This window comes from Stegostoma tigrinum, chromosome 15 (assembly GCF_030684315.1).
Source record: "Stegostoma tigrinum isolate sSteTig4 chromosome 15, sSteTig4.hap1, whole genome shotgun sequence".
Taxonomy (NCBI): domain Eukaryota; kingdom Metazoa; phylum Chordata; class Chondrichthyes; order Orectolobiformes; family Stegostomatidae; genus Stegostoma; species Stegostoma tigrinum.
Window position 1 is genome coordinate 68,293,836 of NC_081368.1, and position 27,404 is coordinate 68,321,239.

Below are 27,404 nucleotides of genomic sequence, written 5' to 3' on the forward strand. Positions count from 1 at the left end.
CAGATACATTCTATTTTGTCCAAAAAGCACACAATTTATAGACAGTCAGTCAATGTGGCATTTTATAAATACTTTAAATATAAATCTGACTTCAAACCAAAACACAAACAGATTCTAAATAAAGACTTGCAGCTAATATGCAATGCCTGACCTAAAATGTCACCTTTTCTTTATTCTGATAAAACCTTTCGTCAACTCAGGACCGTGACTTGAAAGGAATTTGGGGATTTACACATACATATTAATCATTTAAAACCTTCCAACTGAATAAAGATTTAACAACATTTTAAGTTTGTTTAGTACATCCCTATCAATGGTGTCAAATGTTTGATCTTTTACTTGTAAATTCTGTGTTTGATACAACCCCTCTCACTAACACCTGAAGGAGGACTGAGGCTACGAAAGCTTGTGTTGTCAAATTAACCAGTTGGACTCTCACCTGCTGTCATGTGATTTCTGACTTTTTTCTGAAGATGTGATTCCTTCCAATAATGCTGCTCCAGTTATCAGCCAGGCCAGAAGCAGAGAGAGAGCTGAATACCAGACTATCTCCCCATCTCATCCATTGAACTGGAACGGCCTAAAACTGCTTGACTGAAGACAGTAAAGCAATTATTATTAGGTCCTGTGCATACAAGTATTTAGACAGATATGCTTTCATTTGTAAATTTCATGTATATTCATATTAAAAAACAATAATAACCCTCTTTTAACAGCTTGCACAGAATTACTTAGATTTTGCAACACCAAACCATTGAGCCTGACTCTTCCTACCAAACACTTATATATATCAATGATAATGGGAACTGCAGATGTTGGAGAATCCAAGATAACAAAGTGTGGAGCTGGATGAACACAGCAGGCCAAGCAGCATCTCAAGAGCACAAAAGCTGACATTTTGGGCCTAGACCCTCCAATGTAACATAGGATATCTAATTTAAGGCATCAACCCAATTCAACAATTGCAACACTGTAAAACATAACCCCGTAATGAGCAAATGCAATGCTACTTCACTATAGAATATGGCCCATATAATTTGTATATTAAGCATTAAAGAAACTTAAAAGATTTTTTTCCAGGCTTGTCAATTGCACTCCATAGATCTAACTGGTCTTGAACCATTGATTCTCAATACCTTGTTGTTTACACAGAAATCAAAACCGATTGAGCTTCCGAACAAAGCAATAGCTACCAGCTCTCCAGTTTTCTGAAATTTGGAGAACATTTTGGCCACAAATGCAAGAAATGGTTAATAACTCCTTCTGGGTCCAAAATTATCTGCTCCCTGAATGAAATCTCACTTGAGACTTCAGAACTGATTGTATTCAATATTGAATTAAAGAAACAATGTTCACAAACAGCGTGCAAGAATAAGCACTGACCGTACTGAAGTTAATTTTGAAATAGCTCTTTCAAAGATATGACAGAGCAGAGGGTAAAAATAAGAGAGTAATACCTGGAAATGAAGATATTGGTGCTATGCTCCATTTTGAAGCACACGAGGTGGGTTGGACTAATATATATCTTTTCTTATCCGCTCATGGGATGTGTGTATTTCTGGCTGGCCAGCATTTATTACCCATTCCTAGTTGCCCTTGAGAAGATGGTGCTGAGCTGCCTTCTTGAATGCTGCAGTCCATGTATTGCCTACAGACCCATAATACCCTGAGGGAGGGAATTCTAGGATTTTGATCCACCAACAGTGAAGGAACAGCAATATGTCCCCAAGTCAGGATGGTGCGAGGCTTGGAGGGGAAGTTGCAGGTGGTAGTTTTTTCTTTTATCTGCAGACCTTGTCCTCCTAGACATCGTCATGCATTTGGAAGTTGCTGTCTAAGGATCTTTGGAAAATTTCAGCAGTGCATCTTGGAGATACTACACACTGCAGCTGCTGAGTGTCGGTGGCGGAGGACGTGGAAGCTTATGGATGCAGTGCCAAACAAGCAGGCTGTTTTGTCGTCAATGGTGCCAAGCTTCTCAAATGTTGTTGGAGCTGCACTCAATGGAAGCATTCTATCACACTCCTGATTTGCACCTTGTGGATGGTCGACGGGCTCTGGGAAGTCAGGAAGTGTGTTAGTTCACCACAGTATTCCTAGCCTTTGACCTGCTGTTATAGCCACTGTAATTATATGATGAGTCTAGTTGAGTTTCTGGTCAATTGTAACCCTAAGGATATTCATAATGGGAGATTCAGTGATGGTAACACCATTGAATACCACAGGACATTGGTTAAATTGTCTCTTATTGGAAATATGTTTTAATTTTTTTTAGTTCTGGGTTATCATTTCTTCCAAGGAGCTCTTTGAAAATAACCCTGTTCTTGTATTGCAAACATTTTTACAGTGTAATTCTAATTTGGGGCGGCACGGTAGCTCAGTGGTCAGCACTGCAGCCTCACAGCACCAAGGACCTGGGTTCAATTCCAGACTCGGGCGACTGTCTGTGTGGAGTTTGCACATACTCCCCATGTCTGCGTGGGTTTCCTCTGGGTGCTCTGGTTTCCTCCCACAGTCTAAAGATGTACAGGTTAGGTGGATTGGCCATGCTAAATTGCCCCTAGTGTTCAGGGGTGTGTGGGTTATAGGGGGATGGATCTGGGTGGGATTCTTCAAGGGGCAGTGTAGACTTGTTGGGCCGAAGGGCCTGTTTCTACACTGTAGGTAATCTAATCTAATCTAATCGAAATTTGTCTTCCTCGATGTCATTCCAAAAGTTTTTAAAATTCAGACCTTCCAATATTCCAAACAAAGTTTGCCAATCATCCTCGTGAATTTTCTTAGTGCCTATCTTCTCTGTACCTGTAAGACTGCCCCTGGCCTTGGGCTCCCCAGGGTGCTGCTGCAGCGAATGGCAGTTTAAATTGTCATTACCCTTGGAGGTCATTACCTTGAGCAATTTTACTGCATTAGATATTTCACCACAATGTAGGGATTCTATGATCTATGGTCGATGTGGACTTGTTGGACTGAAGGGCCTGTTTCCACACCGTAGGGATTCCAGGTGCAGTTTTGGACTGCACCCCTTTGAGGTATATGGACTGAGTGAATGCCAGGAAACATCTTTAAAAGAAGTGCAGAGATAATTGGAACTGCAAATGCTGGAGAATCCAAGATAACAAAGTGTGAAGCTGGATGAACACAGCAGGCCAAGCAGCATCTCAGGAGCACAAAAGCTGACGTTTTGGGCCGAGACCCTTCATTAGAGAGGGGGATGGGGAGAGGGGACGAACTGGGCTGGTTTTGGGATACGGTGGGGGAAGGGGAGATTTTGAAGCTGGTGAAGTCCACATTGATACCATTGGGCTGCAGGGTTCCCAAGCGGAATATGAGTTGCTGTTCCTGCAACCTTTGAGTGGCGTCATTGTGGTACTGCAGGAGGCCCATGATGGACATGTCGTCTAAAGAATGGGAGGGGGAGTTAAACTGGTTTGCGACTGGGAGGTGCAGTTGTTTATTGCGAACCGAGCGGAGGTGTTCTGCAAAGCGGTCCCCAAGCCTCCTTTTGGTTTCCCCAATGTAGAGGAAGCTACACCGGGTACAATGGATACAATATACCACATTGGCAGATGTGCAGGTGAACATCTGCTTATTATGGAAAGTCATCTTGGGGCCTGGGATGGGGGTGAGGGAGGAGGTGTGGGGGCAAATGGAGCACTTCCTGCGGTTGCAGGGGAAGGTGCCGGGTGTGGTGGGGTTGGAGGGCAGTGTGGAGCAAACAAGGGAGTCACCGAGAGAATGGTCTCTCCGGATGGCAGATAAGGGTGGGGATGGAAAAATGTCTTGGGTGGTGGGGTCGAATTGTAGATGGCGGAAGTGTAGGAGGATGATGCTTTGTATCCGGAGGTTGGTGGGGTGGTGTGTGAGAATGAGGGTGATCCTCTTGGGGTGGTTGTGGCAGGGGCGGGGTGTGAGGGATGTGTTGCAGGAAATGCAGGAGACGCGGTCAAGCGTGTTCTCGACCACTGCGGGGGGAAGGTTGCGGTCCTTGAAGAACTGGGACATCTGGGATGTGTGGGAATGGAATGCCTCATCCTGGGATCAGATGCAGCGGAGGCGGAGGAATTGGGAATAGGGGATGGAATTTTTGCAGGAGGGTGGGTGGGAGGAGGTGTATTCTAGGTAGCTGTGGGAGTTGTGGGCTTGAAATGGACATCAGTTTCTAGCTGTTTACCTGAGATGGAGACTGAGAGGTCCAGGAAGGTGAGGGATGTGTTGGAGGTGGCCCAGGTGAACTTGAGGTTGGGGTGGAAGGTGTTGGTGAAGTGGATGAACTGTTTGAGCTCCTCTGGGGAGCAAGAGGCGGCGCCGATGCAGTCATCAATGTAACGGAGGAAGAGGTGGGGGTTAAGAGAGTCTTAAAAGAGGTGCAGGTTGGTTTTGAATGATGCACACTGCTTTTAAGTGGCTTTCAGTGGCACAGACATGCTTTAAGTGGTGGAGGCTGAGTTCAAGTGGTGCAAAGAGTGTCTTGCTTGCTGAAGAATTGCATGCACATGTGTTTCAAAAGAATTCACCAGACTTCAGAATTGTATTAAAGATAGTAGGAACAGCAGGTGCTGGAGAATCTGAGATAACAAGGTGTCAAGCATCAGAGGAGCAGGAAGATTGACGTTTTTGGCCTCGACCCTTCTTCAGAAGAAGACCCTTGAAGGGTCTAGAGCCGAAACATCAGCCTTCCTGCTCCTCTGATGCTGCTTGGCCTGCTGTGGTCACCTAGATCTACACCTTCAGAATTGTATTGCCAGGTTTGGTCAATGTATCAGCTCCTGGAAGACGAAGTTTGAGAACTGGATGGCACAAAGTCCCTTCTGCACCTTCATCACCATTGCAGCACAGAGGACATTGACATCCTTCCCATCTGGGCCACAACATCTACAAATGGTGCTGACGTAGAGATTGACATCTACACAAGGACTGGTAAAGCAGCATCTCCACGTGGAGTGGCCACAGGGCACTGTCAACGTGGCCAGGAAGTTGTGACTCTACATGTCCATAATCATGTCCACAGCAAGCTACACATGTGTCATGTATGTCAGATGTCACATTAGTGCTGCCAATTGTAGTGTCCTGGATATTCCTTGCAGAGGGAACATCACCAAGGAAGAATTGCTGCAGAGACTGGTCAGAAGCATCTCCTTGATATGCTGGAACAGATCATTGACTGAGGCGGGCGGGACATGTATTTTACCTCCTCACATGCATGCCCTGGCAGAGTGGCAGAAGAATGGATGCTATCAGATGGGAGAAGAAGATGGAGTGAGCTAAAGCAGACCTGGAGAAGAAGAAAATTTTGAGCTTGAGTGAAAGAGATTGCGATGGAACAGAGCTGATAAGTGAGTCTTGTTGTTCATAGTTCCATGGGTTAAGAGGCATTAAGTCTGAGCAAATGGACTCACACAAGCTTAGATCTCCTGGTGAAGCCTCTCAACTGTTATCATTTAAATTAGAAAGGCAAAGTAACCTTTACATTGGAGTAACAGCATTGGGGCCTGGGGTAAGCATACTCCTGACATTCATGTTCTATTTTGGAAGGGGTTGAATCATGACCCCTCTAACCAACCCTACCCCAGAAAGTTTGTACAATGCAATGTACAAATATACAAGAGGTGGGAACCATTTCAATGAAGACTGACATCATGGGAAACAAAAATATGAGAAAAGAAATTCTACACAAACACAGAGAGATGGAAGCAAGAGAAACACAGCAGGACAAAGACAGAGTCTGGAGAGACTGTTTAAGAATCAGAAAGATAAAGACATGATTGTAAAATCGAAATAAAATGAGCAGGATCAGAAGAAATGTACAGGTGAGAAACAGAGGGGCAAGAAGATTGAGTCTCAGTTGACTTTTACTTTTATATGTGTAACATCAAGCAGTTTCTTAACATTCCATTTTACAAACTGACAATTTAGAATCGAATATCTATTAGTCCCAATGTCTCAAATGCACAACGTTGATATTTATCCATGCCTTTCTGATGTACAGTCACAGTGAGAATGGTCCATGAAACTATTGTCCATTTCTCTTCCTCATTCAGACTGATAGAATGAACAATGAACAGTTGGTGTCCATACTTGCCCCAATCAAAGTGAACACTGTACGTTTGGGAGTCCTGCTGCATGTTTCACCTGCCCCCCCACCAACTGAAGCAGTCTGCCCATGGCAGGGTGAGTGGAAGGAAGCAAACAGGTAGTACAGACTGTAGCTGATGATACAGGAGTAGTAAACTTCACAAAAAGTTCTGTGGTTATACCAACACATAAAATGAAAGGAAGAACAACACACTAGTTTTGATTATATCTGAACTGAACTTTTACGCACATATTCAGTTGGTAGACAAAACAAAACTATTTTATTACTGTTTCATCAAAACTAAATTAACAGATTAGAACAAGCTGTACTTTATTGCAACAAACAAAGAACTGCAGATGTTGAAGATCTGTAACAAAAACAGAAATTGTTGGAAAAACTCAGGAGGTCTGGCAGCATCTGTGGAGACAAAGCAGTTAACACTTTCAGTCCAGTAACCATTCTTCAGAACTCAGAACCCTCCTGTTCTGAAGAAGGGTCACCAGACTCAAAGGCTTAACTTTGCTTTCTCTACACGGTTGCTGCCAGACCCACTGAGTTCCTCCGTCAGTTTCTATTTTTGCATTTTAATGCTTTGGGCAGCAAAATTGAACTCCATTATGCAGGCATTTCCATCATTGTGGAAGTGGGTTGAGGTGAAAAATGGTGGGCAGCTGCTCCCAGCCACCCTCAGCATGGCTATTACGGATCATTAAGCAGCAGGGAGTAATTGCTCACTGAGTGGAACTCCTTGAATGAGATAATACTATGCTACAGATGGTGCTATCAATCAAGATCAAGCCCAATTTTGATGGGCAACCTTGGATTTTGAACATCCCTTCTCAAATGAACACTCTTTCTAAACATAGGATACACCCATCACACCTCTAACTCCAAAATGGTCCATGGGGTTCTGATCCAGAAATCCCACTTCTCCTTTCAACAAGTCCCATTTCTTTTTCTGGGAGAGAAGTGGACGTGCAATTTGTGGGAAACCTAATCACAGCAAAGCTGGTACAACCGCATCCTTAACACACAATGGGTGAGGCCTGAGTACTAAATAAGCCATAAATGTTCTTGAAGGGCAGATAAGATCAATAACAGCCTCCAACTTGCCAAATTACTAATTGACTAGCCCTTAATTTTTTTTACACTGCTGATTATAAAAAAAATCTGCTCCAGTGATTACAAATAGCTGTCGTGTGACATAGCTCTAGTGTTTATCATTTGCCCTTAATCATGCTGTGTTGTTTTATAAAATATAATTATTTTTCATAGTAGGGCAGTGTAGGTTCATGGTTTGATTGATAGTTCAAGCAGGTTAATAAAAAATTAGATGTCTTTGAAATGTTATGAATGCAGCCGAATTTTAAAATAGGGTATTATTGTGGGGATTTAAATGTTTTGACTGGATTTTCATGAGTAGTGACCTTTTTTTAATATGCTAAAGGATGTAATAGGCTCCTTTTTGTACTCTTTTTCATTTCATAATAACATAGCTCCTGGAGCCTGCTTATAGATCGCAAGGTGTAAGGATGGTTGGCAGGATCACGAGTTTATATTAGATTGACATGGGGCAATGTGGGACTATGGGATCAGTGGATTTGCACTATGTTAACATAGGGCTAGAAGAAGCCATGGAGGTCGGTGGGGTATGGTTGGAATGGATGACAGTGGAATGGGTCTTGAGGAATGGATTGGGGCGGTGGTGGTTTGAGACAAGACCAGACTTTAAAACTGGAGTAAAGTCCCATAGAACCACGTTGAACATTTTGAGAAGCTCCCCTCAGCACTCTTCTTCACTCAAGAGTGGAGGCCTGGCTGAAACCCATACCCACGTTCCAAGAGAAGAGCCAACCATTCAGGGAGTTTCCGCCAAGGTGAACGTGGTGAGTTGAACATTTACCTGATACCTGACTCTGAAACCCAGGCCTTTAGTGGGAACGAATGTCAATGCAGAAAATGTGAGGTGGAACATTCATCATATTTAAGATGATAGTGGAAGTGAGGAACAAATGGATCAAAGTCTAAATCATTACACGTTAAGCCACAAAACCAAACTGAGCCCTGGGGTTATTTTTAGAAGTATAGATTTGAGAAGTAGGCATAATACATAAAACCTGTAGCAAAGTTTTGTTAGGCCACACTTACAATGCTGTATGCTAATCCAGTTATTTTACACAAGTACATGTATAGATGACTTAGATGAACATGTAGATGAGTGGATTAGTAAGTTTGTGGACAATACAACAATCAGTGTAGCTGTGGATAATGTAGAAGGCTGTCAAAGGATAAAGTGGAACATAGATCAGTTGCAGATACGAGCGGTGAAATGGCAGATGGAGTTTAATCTGGATAGGTGTAAGGTGCCGCATTTTTGGAGATAAAATGATAAGGAAAAGTATATAGCTAATGGGAGGGTCCTGAACAGCATTGATGTACAAAGGGATCTTGGGGTACAAAGGGATCTTGGGGTTCAAGTCCGTAGCTCCCTGAAAGTGGCCACGCAAGGATATAGGGTGATGAAGCAGGCATAGGGCATTCTTGCCTTTATTGGTCAGGGAATTGAGTACAAAAGTCAGGATGTCATGTTGCAGCTTTATATGACTTCGGTTACACTTAAAGTGGATGCTGCCTCGATTAGAGGGTACAAGCTATAACGAGAGTTTAAGAAAATTCAAGTTGTTTTCGCTCAAGCAATGGAGGCTGAGAGAAAACTTGATAGAAGCTTATAAAATTGTGAAATGCATAGATAGGGTTGACAGTCAGAATCCTTTTCCCAGAGTTGAAATGTCTCATGCTAAGGGGCATGCATTTAAGGTGAGAGGGAGTAAGTTCAAAGGAGATGTGATGGGGCATGTTTTTTACACAGAGAGTGGCAGGAGTCTGGAATGCACGGCCAGAGGTGGTGGTGGAAACAGATACGATAGCGGTGTTTAAGGGGCTTTTAGATAAGCACATGAAAATGCAAGGAACGAATGGATAGGAACGTAGAACAGGCAAAAAGTGGCAATTTCATTTGGCATCATGCCCACCACAACATCTTGGCCCGAATGGGCCGTTCCTGTGTTGTACCGTCCTATGTTCTATGAACTGGAGTATGTGATTGAAAAGTGTTGGGAGCAATGTACAACTTTGCATGAAGTTATATTATTCTACTTAGTGTGTTAAGAACTTTGAGATAAGGATATTTTTATTCTAGAATGTTCTTGCAGACTTGGCACCCAAGTGCCTGGAGATGTGTTTGTTTATATGCATCTTATTGAAGGCATCTCACGTTTGAAGTGAATAAATGGATGTTAGTCGTTCTATGCATCCAAAAAAAAATACATGGGAGATGGAGGATGGGGGGATATATGTGCACTGTTGCTTAGTGACTCAGTGACGCAGAGAGATGGGAACGGCCCAAAGAGATCAGTCAGTGTGTGTGCTGACGTGTTACAGAGCAGAGACTGAAGTGATAAATTCATCAGTAGAAAATCTGGCAATAACTGCTTCGATAACAAGGTGTAGAGCTGGATGAACACAGCAGGCCAAGCGGCATCTTAGGAGCAGGAAAGCTGACGTTTCGGGCCTAGACCCTTCTTCAGAAATGGGGGAGGGGAAGGAGGTTCTGAAATAAATAGCGAGAGAGGGGGAGGCGGATAGAAGATGAATAGAGGAGACAGACTGGTCAAAGAGGTGGGGATGGAGCCAGTCTCCTCCCTACCTCCCCACCTTATTGACTCCATCCCTGCCTCTTTGACCAGCCTGTCTCCTCTCCAACTATTTTCTCCTTATCCATCTGCTATCCGCCTCCTCCCTCTCCCTATTTATTTCATTTATTCATTCACAGAATGAGGACGCCACTGGCTAGGCAACATTTATTGCCTGTCTCTAATTGCCCAGAGGGCAGTTGAGAGTCAACCACATTGCTGCGTGGCCTGGAGCCACATGTAGGCCAGACCAAGTATGGGTGGCAGTTTCCCTCCCTAAAGGACATTAGTGAACCAGATGGATTTTTCTGACAATCAACAATGGATTCACAGTCATTGTTAGATTCTTAATTCCAGATATTTATTGAATTCAAATTCCACCATCTGCTGTGGTGGGATTCGAACCTGGGTCCCCAGAACATTATCTGGGTCACTGGATTAACAGTCCAGTAATAGTACCACTAGGCCATTGCTTCGCCATACAGTGGTTGAAGAAGGCAGGTCACCACCACATTCTCACCAGTAACTACAGATCGGCAATAAATGCTTGCCCAGTCAGAGATACCCATACCCCACAAGTAAATGAAAGAAATTTGCTAAGACTGATGCAGGCATGTGCTGCTTTTCTCTAACCCAATTGCTCCACAGGTCAAGGCATCGTATGTGATAAGGTCCCTTGGGCAAAGAATTACAGGATTTTGACCTACCTATGGTGAAGGAACGTTGATACATTTCCAAGTCAGGATGGTGAGTGGCTTGGAGGGGAACTTGCAGATGTTGGTATACCCATGTATCTGTTGCCCTTGTCTTTCTAGATGGAAGTGATCATCAGTGCCACTTTCAGAAGCCTGACTCAGGTGCATTAGAAGCTGTGAAAACGCCTATATCCTTACATTCCCGCCTCACTTTAAGAAACATATGCCTTATGCAAGTGGTTACTGGAGTCAAGTGCTCCTGTGACCATGGCTGATGAATTCTTTATGAAAAACTTTGACTGAGGCCAAATATAGATCGGGTGGAGTCCATTCTTCACACAGGGCTGCCATGGAGCAGACGATAGTTGGCTGAAGATGAATTTCTGATGATTGAATCAAAATCGTGTGGGAGAGATGTGATGGCGGTGATTACACTCTAGGCAGCATGGACCATATGACCTTTTCATGCTGTATTCTGCTCAACTGGAGCAGGCAAAGGGGGATGTTAGAGCTGGGAGAGCAGAAGTAGTTTTCCAAGGATGAAGATGAGGACAATCAGCAGGAGAAACATTACTTTCTGTACAATAGGCTGGTGCTGCGTCCAGACAAACAGCGAGGACGGCGGTCTGCACGCCTGGCAGCATCTCAAAAGAGATACAGAAACAGAGTCAACATTTCAAGTCTGGGAAATGATAAGACACATATTGGACTCGTGCTGTAGGTCCTCACTCAATGTTTCTCTCACTGGTTTGACTCTCTGCTTCTGTTCCCGTAGGTAATTGCAAGCTGAGTATAATTGGACAAAGTGAAATGGTTGGCAAAGGTCATTGGGCATCGCGAGGAGTTCTAGATTTCTCTTGGATTTCTGGGAATAAATTTGGGACTGCTCTTAATGTTGTATGTGTGCTTGTCATATTTGTAATATCAGCTTAAAGCAAACTTGGCACAGTGGCCGAAGGGTGAGCACTGCTGCCTCACAGCACCAGGGATCTGGGTTCAATTCCACCCTCAGGTGACTGTCTGTGTGGAGTGTGCATATTCTCCCACTGTCTGTACGTGTTTCCTCCCACAGTCCAGAGATGTGCAGGTTAGGTGAATTGGCCATGCTAAGTCACCCCACAGTGCACATGGTTATGAAAAGAGCCTGCTTTCCCACTGTGGGGATTCTGACATTTGTTGAATTTAATTGAACAATTGTTTGCCAGTGGATTTGTGAATTACGTTGATATTTGTGTTACATTTTCAACAAAGTTATATAAAGTAAAACCTTGGAGGAACACAGCAGGTCAGGCAACAGCAGCAATTCTGTCCTATTGTAGGGTCTAGGCCCGAAACATCGACTCTCCTACTCCTCTGATGCTGCTTGACCTGCTGTGTCGCTCCAGCTCATTGTATCGACTCCGACTCCAGTATCTGCAGTTCTCACGATGTCTAAAGTGAAATCTTGCCCATCAGATCCTTTCTGTTGGATTCATTTACAAATTCTTTACTTTTAAAGGCTATCTGCCTCTGTACATGATCTTACAGAGTGATGATGACATAACCAGCATCTCTTTAAATCAGTGTTCATGCATTTGCGAAAAAGTTCATGTGATATGCATACCCTTATCACTCATCAATGTATGAGTAATGTCCTACCTAAAAACTCTCAAAGGGGTCTTAGCTATAAAAACATTTGCCAATGCACAATGGCCTTTGTGGTTTTCTATATGCTACTCCACATAGCATGCGCATAGAGAGTTGGGTTCTCTTTGAGAAAAAAAAGTCTTGAAATGTATTTCTAACACTAAATACTCAGAACTGCCATAGCTTATACTCATACATATAGTTTCAGTTGTGTGCTTGCAGATGTACTGTAACGGAATGGCAGAAAGCAAGGTTGGTAACATTATATCAGTTGTGACGTCATGTGATTGTATTAGATGTACAACCTTATAATAAAACAAAATACTTGAGACTGAACGGTGATATTTTAAATGCTAATGAAGATCTAGCAACCCAAACCATTTTAACCGCACTTGAGCAGATAGCAGCTTTTCTCATTATTATGAAATGTACCATTAAATCTCTATTAATGTATCAGAAATGTGACTTTCCACAGAATAAACTGCATAATTTTCACTTTAAGCTATTAGTCAGATTGAAAAATATTTACAGTCAACACGCTTTTAAATTTTTCACCCTAAAAGAATAATTATTTACATGTCAGTCACAAGCTAAGGACGAACATCTTCCCTAGAACTTTGACATTACATGATGAATATTTGGAAGTTCCATGTTGATAAATTGTGGTTTAGGGCATATCTGATTGTTGTATATTTCCCCTCGGTGCTGCTTCAAGTATGGTCCCCAGTCTGGTGTCGATGTACAAGCTGCAGTAATCCTCTGTGAAAAGAAAGGCAAGAGGTTTAATAGATTATGTTTGGTGTTTTCTGAAATATAGAAATGAATACATGTTGACAGTTTTACATTCTGTACTTTTTAAGGCTGGAGCACAATATTGCCTCTTGTGTTGAACTGAAATGTTTTGGTATTTTTCCTGCAGTCCAATTTACTAATTTTGCAGGATTTCAAGCAGAGTAAGTTATGATCATTCTGTGATTCCCCATTGATCTGGCAATTTCCTTTAAATATGTCGGAACTAATAGTAGATACCTCAGGGGTTTAAAACTTAGTCTTGAAATTGGATTCCCTTGTGTTCATTTTACAGGCATCAGAAAGTTCAATAATGTTGGCCACCTATAATGTATGCTTTGCTGCCAGCAGTTATGGTAATGCTATGTTAACCCATTTAACAAAAGAGCGAGGTATGGGTTACATTGCAATGCTCCTAATGAAGCAAAAATAAAATTAAAGGGAACACTGACAACACAGTATTGAAAAATACAACAGATATTTATTGCAGAGATAATGGGAACTGCAGATGCTGGAGAATCCGAGATAACAAAGTGTGGAGCTGGATGAACACAGAATCTTAGGAGCACAAAAGCTGACGTTTTGGGCCTAGACCCTTCATCAGGAAAGGGGGATGGGGAGAGGGTTCTGAAATAAATAGGGAGAAAGGGGGAGGCGGATTGAAGTTGAATAGAGGAGAAGATAGGTGGAGAGAAACAGACAAGTTAAAGGGGTGGGGATGGAGCCTGTGGAGGTGAGTATAGGTGGGGAAGTAGGGAGGGGATAGGTCAGTCCAGGGAGGACAGACGTCAAGGGGGCAGGATGAGGTTAGTAGGTAGGAAATGGAGGTGCAGCTTGAGGTGGGAGGGGGGGATGGGTGAGACGAAGAACAGGTTAGGGAGGCAGGGACGAGCTGGGCTGGTTTTGGGATGCAGTTGGGAGAGGGGAGATTTTGAAACTTGTGGAATCCACATTGGGAACCCTGCAACGCAATGGTATCAAGCGGAATATGAGTTGCTGTTCCTGCAACTTTCGGGTGGCATCATTTGTGGCACAGCAGGAGGCCCAGGATGGACATGTATCTAAGGAATGCAAGGGGGTGTTGAAATGATTTGCGACTGGGAGGTGCAGTTGTTCATTGCAAACCGAGCATTGGTGTTCTGCAAAGCGGTCCGCAAGCCTCCGCTTTTATTGCAGCTCATTTATAGATCACATGCACAAGTACTTCAGGGTTTAGGCTAACATTAAACTATTTAGCTACAAATGGCAGAATCGTTTCATCAGAGCTTCAAGTAGGTCAATTTAAAAATCAGAGTTAAGGTATTTATAATTTCCGGTCACAAGTTATAGGGCTGTGGTGATAGCATGATTAATGTATAGAACATAGAACATAGAACAGTACAGCACAGAACAGGCCCTTCAGCCCACAATGTTGTGCCGACCATTGATCCTCATGGATGCACCCTCAAATTTCTGTGACCATATGCATGTCCAGCAGTCTCTTAAATGACCCCAATGACCTTGCTTCCACAACTGCTGCTGGCAACGCATTCCATGCTCTCACAACTCTCTGCAGTATCTTAGAAGTATACTGACATACTGACTGTGGAGACATAAAACAACTTGTTTATTTTTATTGCTCATTGTATGTGCAGGAGCTGGACTTCTCAGGAGGCATTGAAGATGCACATTTGAAACTTCTGCATTTTCCATTGCAAATACTGAGCTCAAACAAGTCAGAGGTCTATTTGAGAAAGTAGTTAGCCATTAATTGCAGCATGCACCTTATAATCTCATGAGACTGAAAACTGATTTGCTGCAGTCTTATTCCTAACCTCACTAACCTCGTTCAGCATACACTGGTAAATCGCAATAAGGGGATTGGATAGGAAAGTAGAGTTGAGGTCAGAACAGCTTTGATAATATTTATTGTAAGAGCAATCTTGATGCTAACCTCCTGCTCCTATTTATTACATTCTTGTTTTGTTCAATGCAAGAGATCAAATCAGTTTCAAGATCATTATTCTTTATTGTCAGGAATCCAACTCAAATCCCAATGAGACATGTGGAATTGTTATACTTGTTTCCGAGATGAACACCCACATGTACTCAATGTACATCGTATTGGTTTCAATTGATACGAAATTGGCAACTTCATGCAGCAAGAACACAGGAATGAGTGATATGAAACGTATTCTTGCTGCAACCATTTATTGTTGGGTGCTTGTCAAAGAGGAGGTCAAAATTGTTAGATTGAAAACAGATCTCAGAGCACTTGATAAGCAAATTCTCTACCATTCTGCTCTGATAGCCCAAAATTTCAAGAGTTCAAACCTTCCTGAAACAAAATTAAACAATGGACAGGTTTGTCCTTACCTGGCCCAAGGTAGAGCCCTCAGCTTGAACAACTCTCACCACAGCGACAATGGGGACCCACATAATACAGAAGATGATCATACACCAGCCCAGGGCTATTGCCCAGCCAGGGTATTCAACAGGTCCGTATGTTGGTGGGACAAATGTTGCTAAAGACCAAGTTAAGATAACCTGAATAATATGATTACATGAAAAGTGATTAGATATAGATCATCTATCTGCAATTTGATTGTTTTAAGTTGAAATCAGTAAAAGACGTGGCATCTCCTTACTGCCAGCAAACATGGAGAAATAAAAAACCAACAGATTCTCCACCACAGCCAGAAGAGCCAACTCCTTTCCCCGATCATCATCTCAATGTCCTTGATGAATCTGTTTGCCCCTGCAAACAACAGAAAAGGAGAGAGTTACATTTTCCTCTGTTTTCAGAAGGTGATAAAGAAGGCAAATGGAATGTTAACCTTTATTTAAAGGGAATGGTGTATAAAAGTATAAAGTGCTGCCAAAACTATTTAAGACACAGTTTAGAATGGAGGTGAAATACTGCAAACAGTTTTGATCCTTTTATTTAAAGAGTCAGCCCTTGGAGGCACCTCAGAGAAGGTTCACTAGGCTGATTCCTAGCATTTTCTTTTCTTTTTGAGCAAAGTTTGAGCAGGTTGGGTGTGCACCCAATTGAGTTTAAAAGAATAAGGGAGACCTTATTGAAACATAATATTCGTAGTGTGCTTGACAAGGTACTTGCAAAGAGATTGTTTCCCCCGGTGGACGATTCCAGAGCCTGAGTGTATGATCTCAGAGTATTGTTAGAATTACAGTTACAGAGTACACTTAAGATAGAAATGAGGAAGAGCATTTTCACTCACAGAATGGGGTTGAATCCGTGGGATTACTTAAGAGCAGTGGGCTGTCGAGGCTGGGTCATTAAGTACATTCAAGAGTTAGATAGATGATTTTTTTATCAGTAAGGAAATGAAGGGTTGTGGGGCAAAGGCCAGGAGCTGGAGTTGAGGGCTATCAGATCAGCATGATTTTATTAAATGGCAGAGCAGACTCAATGGGCTGAACAGCCTACTTCTGCCCCTGTGTTTTATGATCAAAAAAATTTTATAGAATTTCAAAACGGATACGCATTTTTTGTGCGCATGTATGATTAAGCCTGTTGGACAAATAATGAAAGCTTATTTTTAATTTTAACAGCCAGTTTTTAGTGAAGGGGACCAGAAGTTTCGAAATAAATTGATTCCTCCTATTGAAGAAATACAGAGACCGATGCCTTTTTCATTTATGAATTTTTTTCGATGTTTGTGTTGTGCTTACCATAGATCCAGCTAATCCCTATAAACTCCAGACCACCGATTGTAAGGAGAGCCCAACCAGCACAGAAATGGTCAATTAAATTCACCCAATAAATCCCAGCCTGTTAAGACAATGGAAAAGAAAACTCTAAAACACTGTATATTATCATAACACCAAAGCTGAACAATTTTTCTTCAATACAAATTAGCCAATAGTGAATTGTATTCCAATGAAGTTCAGTTTGATGATTAGGACCTCAACGTTTGATGAGATATTACACAGCCTTCTTTATACAGAGCACAGAAGTCAAAAATTTAAGGCTGACTTCATTTTGTTCCATTTGACTTTGTAGCTTTCAAGTTATAACTTGCGGATTGCAACATTCAGGATCCTATCTTTCACACTTTTTCTAGCCACGTCTTGTATTTCTTACGTTCTACTTGTTTTGGGTTTGCATCATCAATCCTTTCATAACTTAATCTCTCCTGTCTTCCTCCCCACTGAAAGCTTTCCTATTCATTCTAATTTCCAAACTTCCACTCATCATTTTTACTGATGAAACATCATCAACCTGAAACAAGTTTTGTTTTTCTGCTTTCAGATCTGCTGAGCACTTCCAACAGTTTTTGCTTATAGCTCCAATTTCCAGCATCCCCAGGTTATAGTTTTTCTAATAACGACTGCTCTTTTGTGCCCTCTGGCACTCTCTCTCACCCACTAATGTCACCAGAGGGGGGAATTTCGAAAGGCAGTGGACAAGGAAGCTGAGGCGCTAATTGGTCAGGGAGAAGCAGGATGATCAGTCCATCATCTTACCCTGATTAAGTCTGGGGTGGGGGTGGGTGGGGGGGGGGGGGGGGGGGTGCGGGGGTGGGAGAAAGACTCCAATCAGTCTTTCAAACCCAGGCCTATTGAGACACTTCTATAACCTTTTCAGGCTAACATCCCACTCTTATTAGTATTCTAAAAACACCAGCAGAGCTTGCAAGAAGGGCAGATCACTGCATATACCTGGGCAATCTGCCAAAAAGATCTGTTGGAGTCTCCTGTGTACAAGCAACAAGGGCCACTCCCATCAGGGCACTGAGTGCAATGCAGGAAAATGCTTGCCACTTTTAGAGAGGAAGCTCTAAAATTTGTGATGTGTAATTTAGTGTGGCATGGTACAAGTGGTTGTGCTGGTACCAACTGTAAGATGCGCTGCATCAGCTTATCAAGGCTGCTCCCAAGGCATCTATCAATGCATGACCTCTACCATCTAGAAGGATAAGAAGAGGTGCAGGGGAACAATGTTACATCCAACTTCCTCTCCAAATCACACACCATCCCAACTTAGAAATATTCTGACTTTCCTTCATTTTCATTGAGTTAAAATTCTGGAACTGACTATGATCCCAGATATTGCCACACAAGTCAGATCCCAGGCAAGAACCCAACTTGATAGATCATAACTTTATTTGTTTTAGCTTGAGTGATTTGATTTCTCACAGAACCACAAGTAAGCAATGCTGTATTTTTTTTTAACAGTAAATAGAAGTTTAGCACAAACAATCTCAAGTATCTATTTATAATTCAAATTCAAAGACTTTATACAAATGATAAAATAATAGCCCCATTCATCCCAAACCACCACTTTATAAATTGAGAAGAAACAAACCAGTTTGAATAGCATCCAGAACCTCTCACCTAGTACCGTATCCAAAGCTCCATTCATATATGCTCATTACTCTCTCCCTGTATGGAACACCTTGGTTGGTTCATTGGTAAAACCTCAATTTTTAATCTCATAATGCAGTAATTTTCCCTGGAGTTATCAAAATCTTGAGTTTCACAGCACTCTGCTTAGGTAATCACTTCTTTTTTTTTAAAAGATCTGGCCTGGAACCAACACTAACTTTTCAAACTCAGGATCTAAGTCATTATACCCTTCTCTTCTCAAAAGTACTGCTCCAGACAGTCATCCTGTTCCAAAGTCTTCACAGGACTAAGACACTACTCAAGCTAAAAGTGAAAATAAAATCCCATCTTATTCAGCTAAGGATGCCTCCTCCAAGTTTAAATAAAGCAGATTCCAAAACACACTCAGACACATTGGGCATCATAATTGACCCTAGAGTGATACAGCATCGAAACAGACCCTTCAGTCCAACTCCTGCACACTAACTAGGTTTCCGAATCTAAACTACTCCCATTTACCTGCATTGGTCCATGTCCCTCTCAGCCTTTCCAAAACATGTACCTGTCTAAATAATTTTTAAATGTTGTAATTGCACCAGCCTCTACCACTCCCTCTGGTGGCTCTGTCCATACACGCACAAACCTCTGTGTGGAAAAAAGTTACCCCTCATCTCCCTTTTAAATCTTTCCCTTTTGTTTTAAACGTATGTCCACTAGTTTTGGACTTCCCCATGCTGGGAAAGAAACCTTGGCAATTCATGTTATCTACGTCCCTAATGATTTAGTAAACATCTATAAAGTCACTCTCAGCCACCTCCACTAATGACAACCATGATCAGGGAATTAATTTTAATTATTAACTGCCCTGCTTTGTAAAAATCCCAGGCTCTATGAAAACTCAGTATATCATAACTGGATACCAGACGCCTAAATAACAACTGTATCAGAGATAATGGAAACTGCAGATGCTGGAGAATCCGAGGTAAACAAAGTGTGAAGCTGGATGGACACAGCAGGCCAAGCAGCATCTTAGGAGCACAAACGCTGACGTTTCAGGCCTAGGCCCTTCATCAGAAGGGTTTTTTTCTGATGAAGGCTCTAGGCCCGAAATGTCAGCTTTTGTGCTCCTAAGATGCTGCTTGGCCTGCTGTGTTCATCCAGCTCCCGACTTTGTTATCCTAAATAACAATTTATACTTTAACTTCTCTTCCAAGTCAAATCACACATCACAACAACTAATTTGAACACTTAGAAATCTAGTCTTCTATTAAAAGGACATCCTTACCTGTGTTACACAAACGAGGCCAAAGAGAAACAATAGAAAACAAGTCACGCTTGACAGATAATGTCGTTTTGATTGCAGAAGAGCAGGGAACTGGTCCTCCAAGCTTGTTGTAATTGTTTCTGGCATAAACATAAAATATGTTGAAATATTATACCATTTGAACAGGCTCTACTAAATCAAAGGAAGCTCATGTTTCATTAAGGCCAGCCAGAAGATGAGTTGCTCTATCTGGGAGCCCGCACACCTCAGAATGTAGGAAAGTAGATTTTGCTTTTGTATTGCACTTGATCTGAATTCAAGGTGGTGCAAAGAGCTTCACAGACATTGAGGTGTAGGCATTGCTGTGAGTTTGTTACTGGATGGGTAGCAGAAAAATTATGCGCAGTAAGTTGCCCGTGAATGGCAATGATATGGTGACTTGATAATTTGTGGTGCTAATCGAATGTTCAATATTGACCAGGATATTGAGAAGAACTCATTCTTTGTGCTATATGATGCAGAGTTTCCATACAAGAGGAAAGTGAGTCCTCATTTTATGGTTATTTTGATTGTCTAATGGACAGTAGTGGCAACAGTACTGGATAGAGCGGCTGGGTCTGGATATTGTTCTCCAGAACAGACTCTGGACTGAGACTAAAGTCCACAAGATGCTAACACAGACATGAGTGCTGTGGACTGATTGTGACAGACAGACAGTCTTGGTGAGATGTGACAAACCTTTTGGGAGTCCTTCATAGCTAGAACATCATTAAACAGGAATATGTACTTAAGCCAGATCCTACTGTATGTGGAGCAGCACCAAAAATCATGCTTCAAGCAAAGGTTGGACAGTGCTGAAACTTCCTTAACTGGTTCTGAAGCTTTTTTCTCTATTTTCTCCTGAAGCAGGTCACTTCACCCTATCTTTAATTATAGGAGTCCTTTGAGGAAATAAGGCTGTAAGATCATCAAATATCAGAACAGGTTTAGGCTATTCAGCCTTTTGAGTCTGTTTCACCATTTGATCATGTCCGATACGTTTTTCAACCCCATTCTCCTCCTTTGTCCCCCTAACCTTTGATCCCCTCACTAATCAAGAACCTATCTATCTCTGTCTTAAATACACTCACTGGCTTGGCACCCACAGCCTTCTGTGGCAATGAGCTCCACAGTTTCACCACAGAAGGCTGAAGAAATTCTTCCTCATCTCAGTTCTAAAGAGCTGACCCTTTTCTCTGAGGCTGTGTCCTCAGGTCTTCAATTAGATCTTCAACTCCACCTTTTGAACTCCATAAAGTATACACACACAGAGTCCTCAACCATTCCTAATAAGACAAACCTTTCATCCCTGGGATCATTCTTATAAACTTCCTCTGAACACCCTCCAGGGTCAGAAATTCTTTCCTTAGACGAGGGTTCCAAAACTGCTCACAATATTCCAAATGTGGTCTGACCAGAGCCTGTTACAGCCTTAGTAGTACATTCCCTGCTTTTGTGCTCTAAGCTTCTGAAAAATAGTGCTAAAATTGCATTTGCCTTCCTAACTGCCAACTGAATCTGCATGCCAACCTTAACAATATTAAACCTTGTAATCGGGGCGGCACAGTGGCTCAGTGGTTACCACTGCAGCCTCACAGCACTAGGGACCCGGGTTCAATTCCAGCCTCGGGTAACTGTCTGTGTGGAGTTTGCACATTCTCCCCGTGTCTGCGTGGGTTTCCTTTGGGTGCTCCGGTTTCCTCCCACAGTCCAAAGATGTGCTGACTAGGTGGATTGGCCATGCTAAATTGCCTGTAGTGTTCAGGGGTGTGTGTGGGTTATAGGGGGATGTGTCTGGGTGGGATGCTGCAAGGGGCAGTGTGGACTTGTTGGGCCGAAGGGCCTGTTTCCACACTGTAGGGAATCTAATCTAATATTCTGAAATAGGACTGGTAATTCCCACTGTCAGTGATGGCTATTGAAATCATCAATGTAGATGGTTGAAATTTGATGGTTTGATGTGTGGGCAGTTTGTAAACATTTGCAGCAGATACTTGCACATTCTGGAGAATAGTAAACTGGCTGGTGGTGAGCTCCCCACCTCCCTCCCGACCAAGCTTTGTTTATTGGTTCAGTTTGGCTTTGTGTAGCCATATGATTATGGACCTGCCTCTGGAGATAGCTGGATGCAGGTAACTGGGTTTCTTGTGGGCCAGGAACATTGATCATTTGTATTTTAAGTTCAAGAAATGAGATTTCATAGCTCCCTCCAGATCACAGTTCAATGTTGATTTGATAAACTTGAACTGAGAGACCACACCATTAGAATGTCATTCTAATTGTGGAAATGAGGGCATTCTCCTGAACAATGGTTGAGGTTAAGGCTAATTGTATTGCTTAGAGGATCAGATAGGAGAGAGACAGAGAAAATATTTCTGCTGTGTTTGTGGAGTCTAGGGTTTGGGTACATTGTATAAATAATTAGTCATACTTTTCATGAGTAAAATCAAGGAATATTTATATGCACAATGGTCAGTAGCATTTGGAATTCTCTTCCATAACTTGATAGGTTTCAGGTTGTTAACACCATCAGATTTAAATTCAATTGGCTTTCTGTACCTAAGTGCTTGGTTTAAACTAATTGGCCAAATGTAAACTTGTTGTCTCGGAAAAATGCTGCCTGGTTATTCTGTACAAAATTTTTCCATTCGGGCATTTATAAACCTCCAAGCACAGATAAAACATGAGCTCTTAAAGAGACCATGACACTCTTTGGCCCACCATCATTTTTACCCACAATTTCTAACTTCTTCTCTTCCAATTCATGATTCTTCTACCCAACTTGTAACACTCCCCACTTAAGAAAGAAATGAAACATCATTATGAAAAGAAAGCATTTTTTAAAAAAATCTTAACACTATTACCATGAAATACACAGTTCAGTACTCTAGCGTTATACCTTTCATACTTAAAACTCCGTTTGTACCAGTTGTATCTTATCTACACATATTCTTTAAACCTGCAATAACGCATCTGTGACAACATTTTTACAACCCGCAACATGTACAATCTGTAAATTATAAGTCTGTGACATTAGACTCTCAATGAAATTTTGTCCTTAAATATTTCCAAAAAATGGTGAGTTGTGGTCTGTATACACAACCATCTCCAAAATACTGTTGGCGATATACACCTTAAATGTTGTAAGGCCAATAACAACACAATATTCATCAGAGAAAATGCTCCACCATTGAAAAAGAATTATTGAGTTTCTATGAGTAGTAACCAATTGGCTTTTCAATTTCACCATCATCCTCCTGCATCAGCACATCTCCAACCCCCATATTGCTGGCATTGATAGTGACTTTAAAGGATTTCAAGAAATTTGGTGGAGCTAAAACTGGTGTGATGGTTAAAACGCTTTTCAATTCTTAAACGCCTCCTGGCATTGTTCTGTCCACTGAAATTTTGTGTTCTTTAGCAATCTGTTGGCAGTGCCACCATGCTACTAAAGTTTGGCACAAACTCCAGTAGAATTTGCTCCTTCCCAAAAATCAAAGCATCTGTTTCTTTGAGGATGGCCTTAGAAATTTCTCAATGGCCTTCATCTTTGTGTTCCTCAGGGTCATCCATGTCCAATATGAAGTCCCAAGAACGTCACTTTGTGAATTCAGTTTTTTGCTAGGCTTGTAACCAGTTTTGTCTCCCATAGTCTTTCAAAGAGTTCTGCCAAAAGCAGCATGTGATTTTGCCATGAATGACTAAAGATCACGATATCATCTAAATAAACAGCACAATTAATCAATCCTGTTACAATATTGTTCATAAATCTTTGTAATGTGGCCAATGCATTCTTCATACCAAAGGGCATTACTTTAAGTTGATACCATCCGTTTGGGGTTTCAGGTGCAGCAACTTCTTTAGCTGTCTCTAACAAAGGCACTTGCCAGTAAGCATGGATAAAGTCCAACTTGGGGATATAAGTGGCTTGTCTGACTTTTTCCACACAGTCCTCCAGCCTTGGAATTGGATATGGGTCCAATTTAATTACAGAGTTGACCTTCCAATAATCCAGACAGAACCATTGAGTACCATCGGACTTCAGAACCAACACAATTGGTGAATCTATTCACTTTGACTTGGTTCAATTACATCTCCTTGCAGCATCGCTTCCACTTCCTTCTGTACCTGTGCAACTTCAAGAGGATTAAACCTGTAGGGACATTGTTTTATCAGAACAGCATTCCCTACTTCAACTTCATGCACTATTGTATTTGTCCTCCCCATTCTATTCCCACATACTTTCTCATATTTCTGCATTAAGCCTTTCAATTCAATTCTCTGTATCTGAGATAGATAGGTTACTATCCTATCCCATTCTCCAAGATCTGCCTCATTCTTTAATTTACATTGAGGCACATAAAAATCCAAAGATTTAGATTCTGATTTCTCACTCTCTGGGTCAGGGTCTAATTCCTGTTTCTCTAGCTCCCTGCCCTTGTCATTGGGGGTGTTTCAATATATTCACATGACATACCTGATAAAGCTTTTCCTATCTGGCATCATTACCAGATAATTCACCTGATTCAACTTCTTCTCAATCTGATAGGTATCATTCAACCTTCATTTGAAGGGATGTCCTATCACTGGTAATGGCACCAATACTTTATTCCCATGGGAAAACATTCAAAGCTTAGATTTCTTATCTGCTTCTTGCTTCATCAAGTGCTGTGCCATCTTCAGATGTTGTCTAGCTAATTCACCAACTCTGTTTAACCGTTTTCTCACTTAAGATATATAACCTAACTGTGAAATCTCTGACTTGAGGCCTATCAACTTTGCCTTAATTAATTTTAAAAGCCCTCTTACTTCGTGTTTGAATATCAACTCAAATGGAGTTAACGGAGTCAATTCATATGGGGCATCTCTAATGGCAAACAATATAGATGGGACACATTTTTACCAATCGTTTGGGTAATTCTAGTGGTAAGCCCATTAGCATGGTTTTTAGAGTTTGATGCTACCTTTCCAATGCTTCCTGGGATTCAGGATTGTACACACTCTATTTAAAGTGTTTGATGCCTAAGCTATCCATGACCTCCTTAAATAGTTTGGCAGTAAAATTGGACTCTTGGTCTGAGTGATCTCCCTGAGTAGGCCATACCAGCTAAAGAAAGCAAGCAACTCTCCTGCGACCTTTTTTTGGCTTGACATTTCGTAATGGAATTGCCTCCGGAAATCTGGTTGATGCATCCGTTATGGTTAGCAAATATTGGTTCCCACTTTTGATTTGAGAGAGGATACCTACACAATCAATCATAGCCCATGTGAAAAGTTCTTCAAATGTGGGCATTGGCATCAAAGGTACGGGTTTTATTACTGCCTGTGGCTTTCCTACCATCTGACATGTATGACAGGTATGGCAAAATTCAACCACATCCCTATGCAATCCAGGTCAATAGAAGAACTTTTGCATTTTAGCCTGAGTCTTCCTCACTCCTGAATGACTTTCTACTGGTAATTCATGTGCCATCCGTAGTATTTCCTGTCTGTATGTTACCGACAACACAATCTGGTGAACTTCCATTCATTACTCCTCTGCACCAACTTGCTAAGATCTCCATTTTCATCTTAGGATTCTATCCTTGAGATAATAACACTCAGGAATACATTCCGATTCCTTTTCTCAGTAGGCATTTTAATATGGATCTTTTACTGTCTCATCTTTTTGTTGTAACTTCGGTAATCTTCCAGAACTAAACACCTCTGCCTGATCCTCTACCTACTTAGGTTCTTCCTTTACCATTTCATCAAACAGGATGGCAGCTAACTGGGCCTCAACTCCTTCATCTTTCTCTTTGGTTTCCCTTCTTGCTTTAACATTTGTCTGTGAGATCTTGCCACCACAGAGTCTGGAAAAATTCCAGAGTATTTTTTTCTCAGTTTCACTCCTCAGTTTCCTGGCTTTCCCTTGACTTCCCCACTACAAGGGGTGTCACTCCCACTTTTGCTTCTGCCAGGTCATTTCCAAAAACAAACTGTATTCCTAGAATAGGCACTCTTTCAATCACTGCCACTGCCACTTTCCCAGACTTTGTTGGACTTTCCAACCCAATCTTACACAGGAGAATGCTAAATCTCTGTTCATCTATTCTACAGATTTCCATTCTCTCAGGTAGCATTTCTGAATGAATGCAAATACTTTCATCTCTTACTATTAGAGATTAACCAGGCCCCATATCCCTCAATATTATAACTTGTTTACCATTTCCCCATTCTACCTGAGTATACCTTACCCACAGAGGCAATGTCTTTGTTAAGAATGGGCACTGTCTCACTATCCAGCCCATGATAAGGCTGCGGACTATCCTGCAACTCCTCGACTCCGTTTTGGATTTCCTTCATTACCGCAACTAATCTCACTGATGTAGCCTCTTTTACCAATTCCTTTTTCCCAGTGCCTTCCTTAAACCACCGGAACTGCGACTTTGTGAGTCCCACCTTACAGCATTGAAAACAACTGAGGCCTTTTCACCCTCTTTTCTTTTTCCACCTGTGGTAGACTGTTCCCAGTGTGATCTACCTTTTGTTTTTCACTGAAGGATCTCCCTTTTTCCCAATTTCTATCATTCACTGAATAAAATTGCTGTCAGAATCTAAATTTCAATTTATGCAGTCATACATATTCATCCGGCATCTCTGCGGCTCTTTTTACTTTGGTAACTTTCTGTTCCTCAGTGTGAGTTCTTATCATCTCTGGAAGTCGGTTTTTAAACTCCACCAGCAAAATATTTTCACTAAGATTCTCATATGTCTTTTCTATCTTTACCCACCTATTGAAGTTAACAAAGTGTGGAGCTGGATGAACACAGCAGGCCAAGCAGCATCTTAGGAGCACAAAAGCTGATGTTTCAGGCCTAGACCTTTCATTAAAAAAAGGGGATGGGGAGAGGGCTCTGAAATAAATGGGGAGAGAGGGGGAGGAGGATCGAAGATGGATAGAGGAGAAGATAGGTGGAGAGGAGACAGTCAAGTATAAGTGGGGGGGGAATGGACACTGTAGAGGTGAGTGTAGGTGGAGAGGTAGGGAGGGGATAGGTCAGTCCGGGGAGGATGGACAGGTCAAGGGGGCAGTATGAGGTTGGAAGGTAGGAAATGGAGATGCGGCTTGAGGTGGGAGGAGGGGATAGGTGAGAGGAAGAACACATTAGGGAGGCGAGGACGAGCTGGGCTGGTTTTGGGATGCAGTGGGAGATTTTGAAGTTTGTGAAATCCACATTGATACCAATGGGCTATAGGGTTCCCAAACGGAATATGAGTTGCTGTTCCTGCAACCTTTGGTGGCATCATTGTCGTACTGCAGGAGGCCCATGATGGGCATGTCATCGAGGTAAGGGAAGGGGGAGGTGAAATTGTTCATGGCTGGGAGGTGCAGTTGTTTATTGCGAACCAAGCGTAAGTTTTTTGCAAAGCGGTCCCCAAGCCTCCGCTTGGTTTCCCCGATGTAGAGGTAGCCTCAACGGGTACAGCAGATGCAGCATATCACATTGGCAGATGTGCAGGTGAACATCTGCTTGATGTGGAAAGTCTTCTTAGGGCCTGGGATGGGAGTGACGGAGGAGGTGTGGCAACAAGTGTAGCACTTCCTTGCGGTTGTAGGGGAAAGTGCGGGGTGTGGTGGGGTTGGAGGAGAGTGTGGAACGGATAAGGGAGTCACGGACAGAGTGGCCCCTCCGGAAAGCAGACAAGGGTGGGGATGGAAAAATGTCTTTGGTGGTGGTGTCGGATTGTAGATGGCGGAAGTGTTGGAGGATGATGCGCTGGATCCGGAGGTTGGTGGGGTGGTGTGTGAGAATGAGGGGGATTCTCTTTTGGCGGTTATTGCGTGGACGGGGTGTGACGGATGAACACAGCAGGCCAAGCAGCATCTTAGGAGCACAAAATTGCACCTA

At 42.2% G+C, this 27,404-nt stretch overlaps 1 protein-coding gene across 1 annotated transcript in view; it reads right to left on the reverse strand.

Moving 5' to 3' along the window:
* Positions 1 to 12,698: 12,698 nt before the first annotated feature.
* LOC125459004 (sodium- and chloride-dependent neutral and basic amino acid transporter B(0+)-like) overlaps positions 12,699 to 27,404 on the reverse strand; it is a 46,497-nt gene continuing 31,791 nt past the window's right edge. Inside the window, exons 10-14 of the mRNA XM_048544877.2 lie at positions 19,495 to 19,613; positions 16,554 to 16,653; positions 15,506 to 15,615; positions 15,234 to 15,404; positions 12,699 to 12,848 (exon numbers count right to left, since the gene is read on the reverse strand). Coding sequence (XP_048400834.2) covers positions 12,699 to 12,848; positions 15,234 to 15,404; positions 15,506 to 15,615; positions 16,554 to 16,653; positions 19,495 to 19,613 — 650 coding nt within the window. The remainder of the gene's footprint in view (positions 12,849 to 15,233; positions 15,405 to 15,505; positions 15,616 to 16,553; positions 16,654 to 19,494; positions 19,614 to 27,404) is intronic.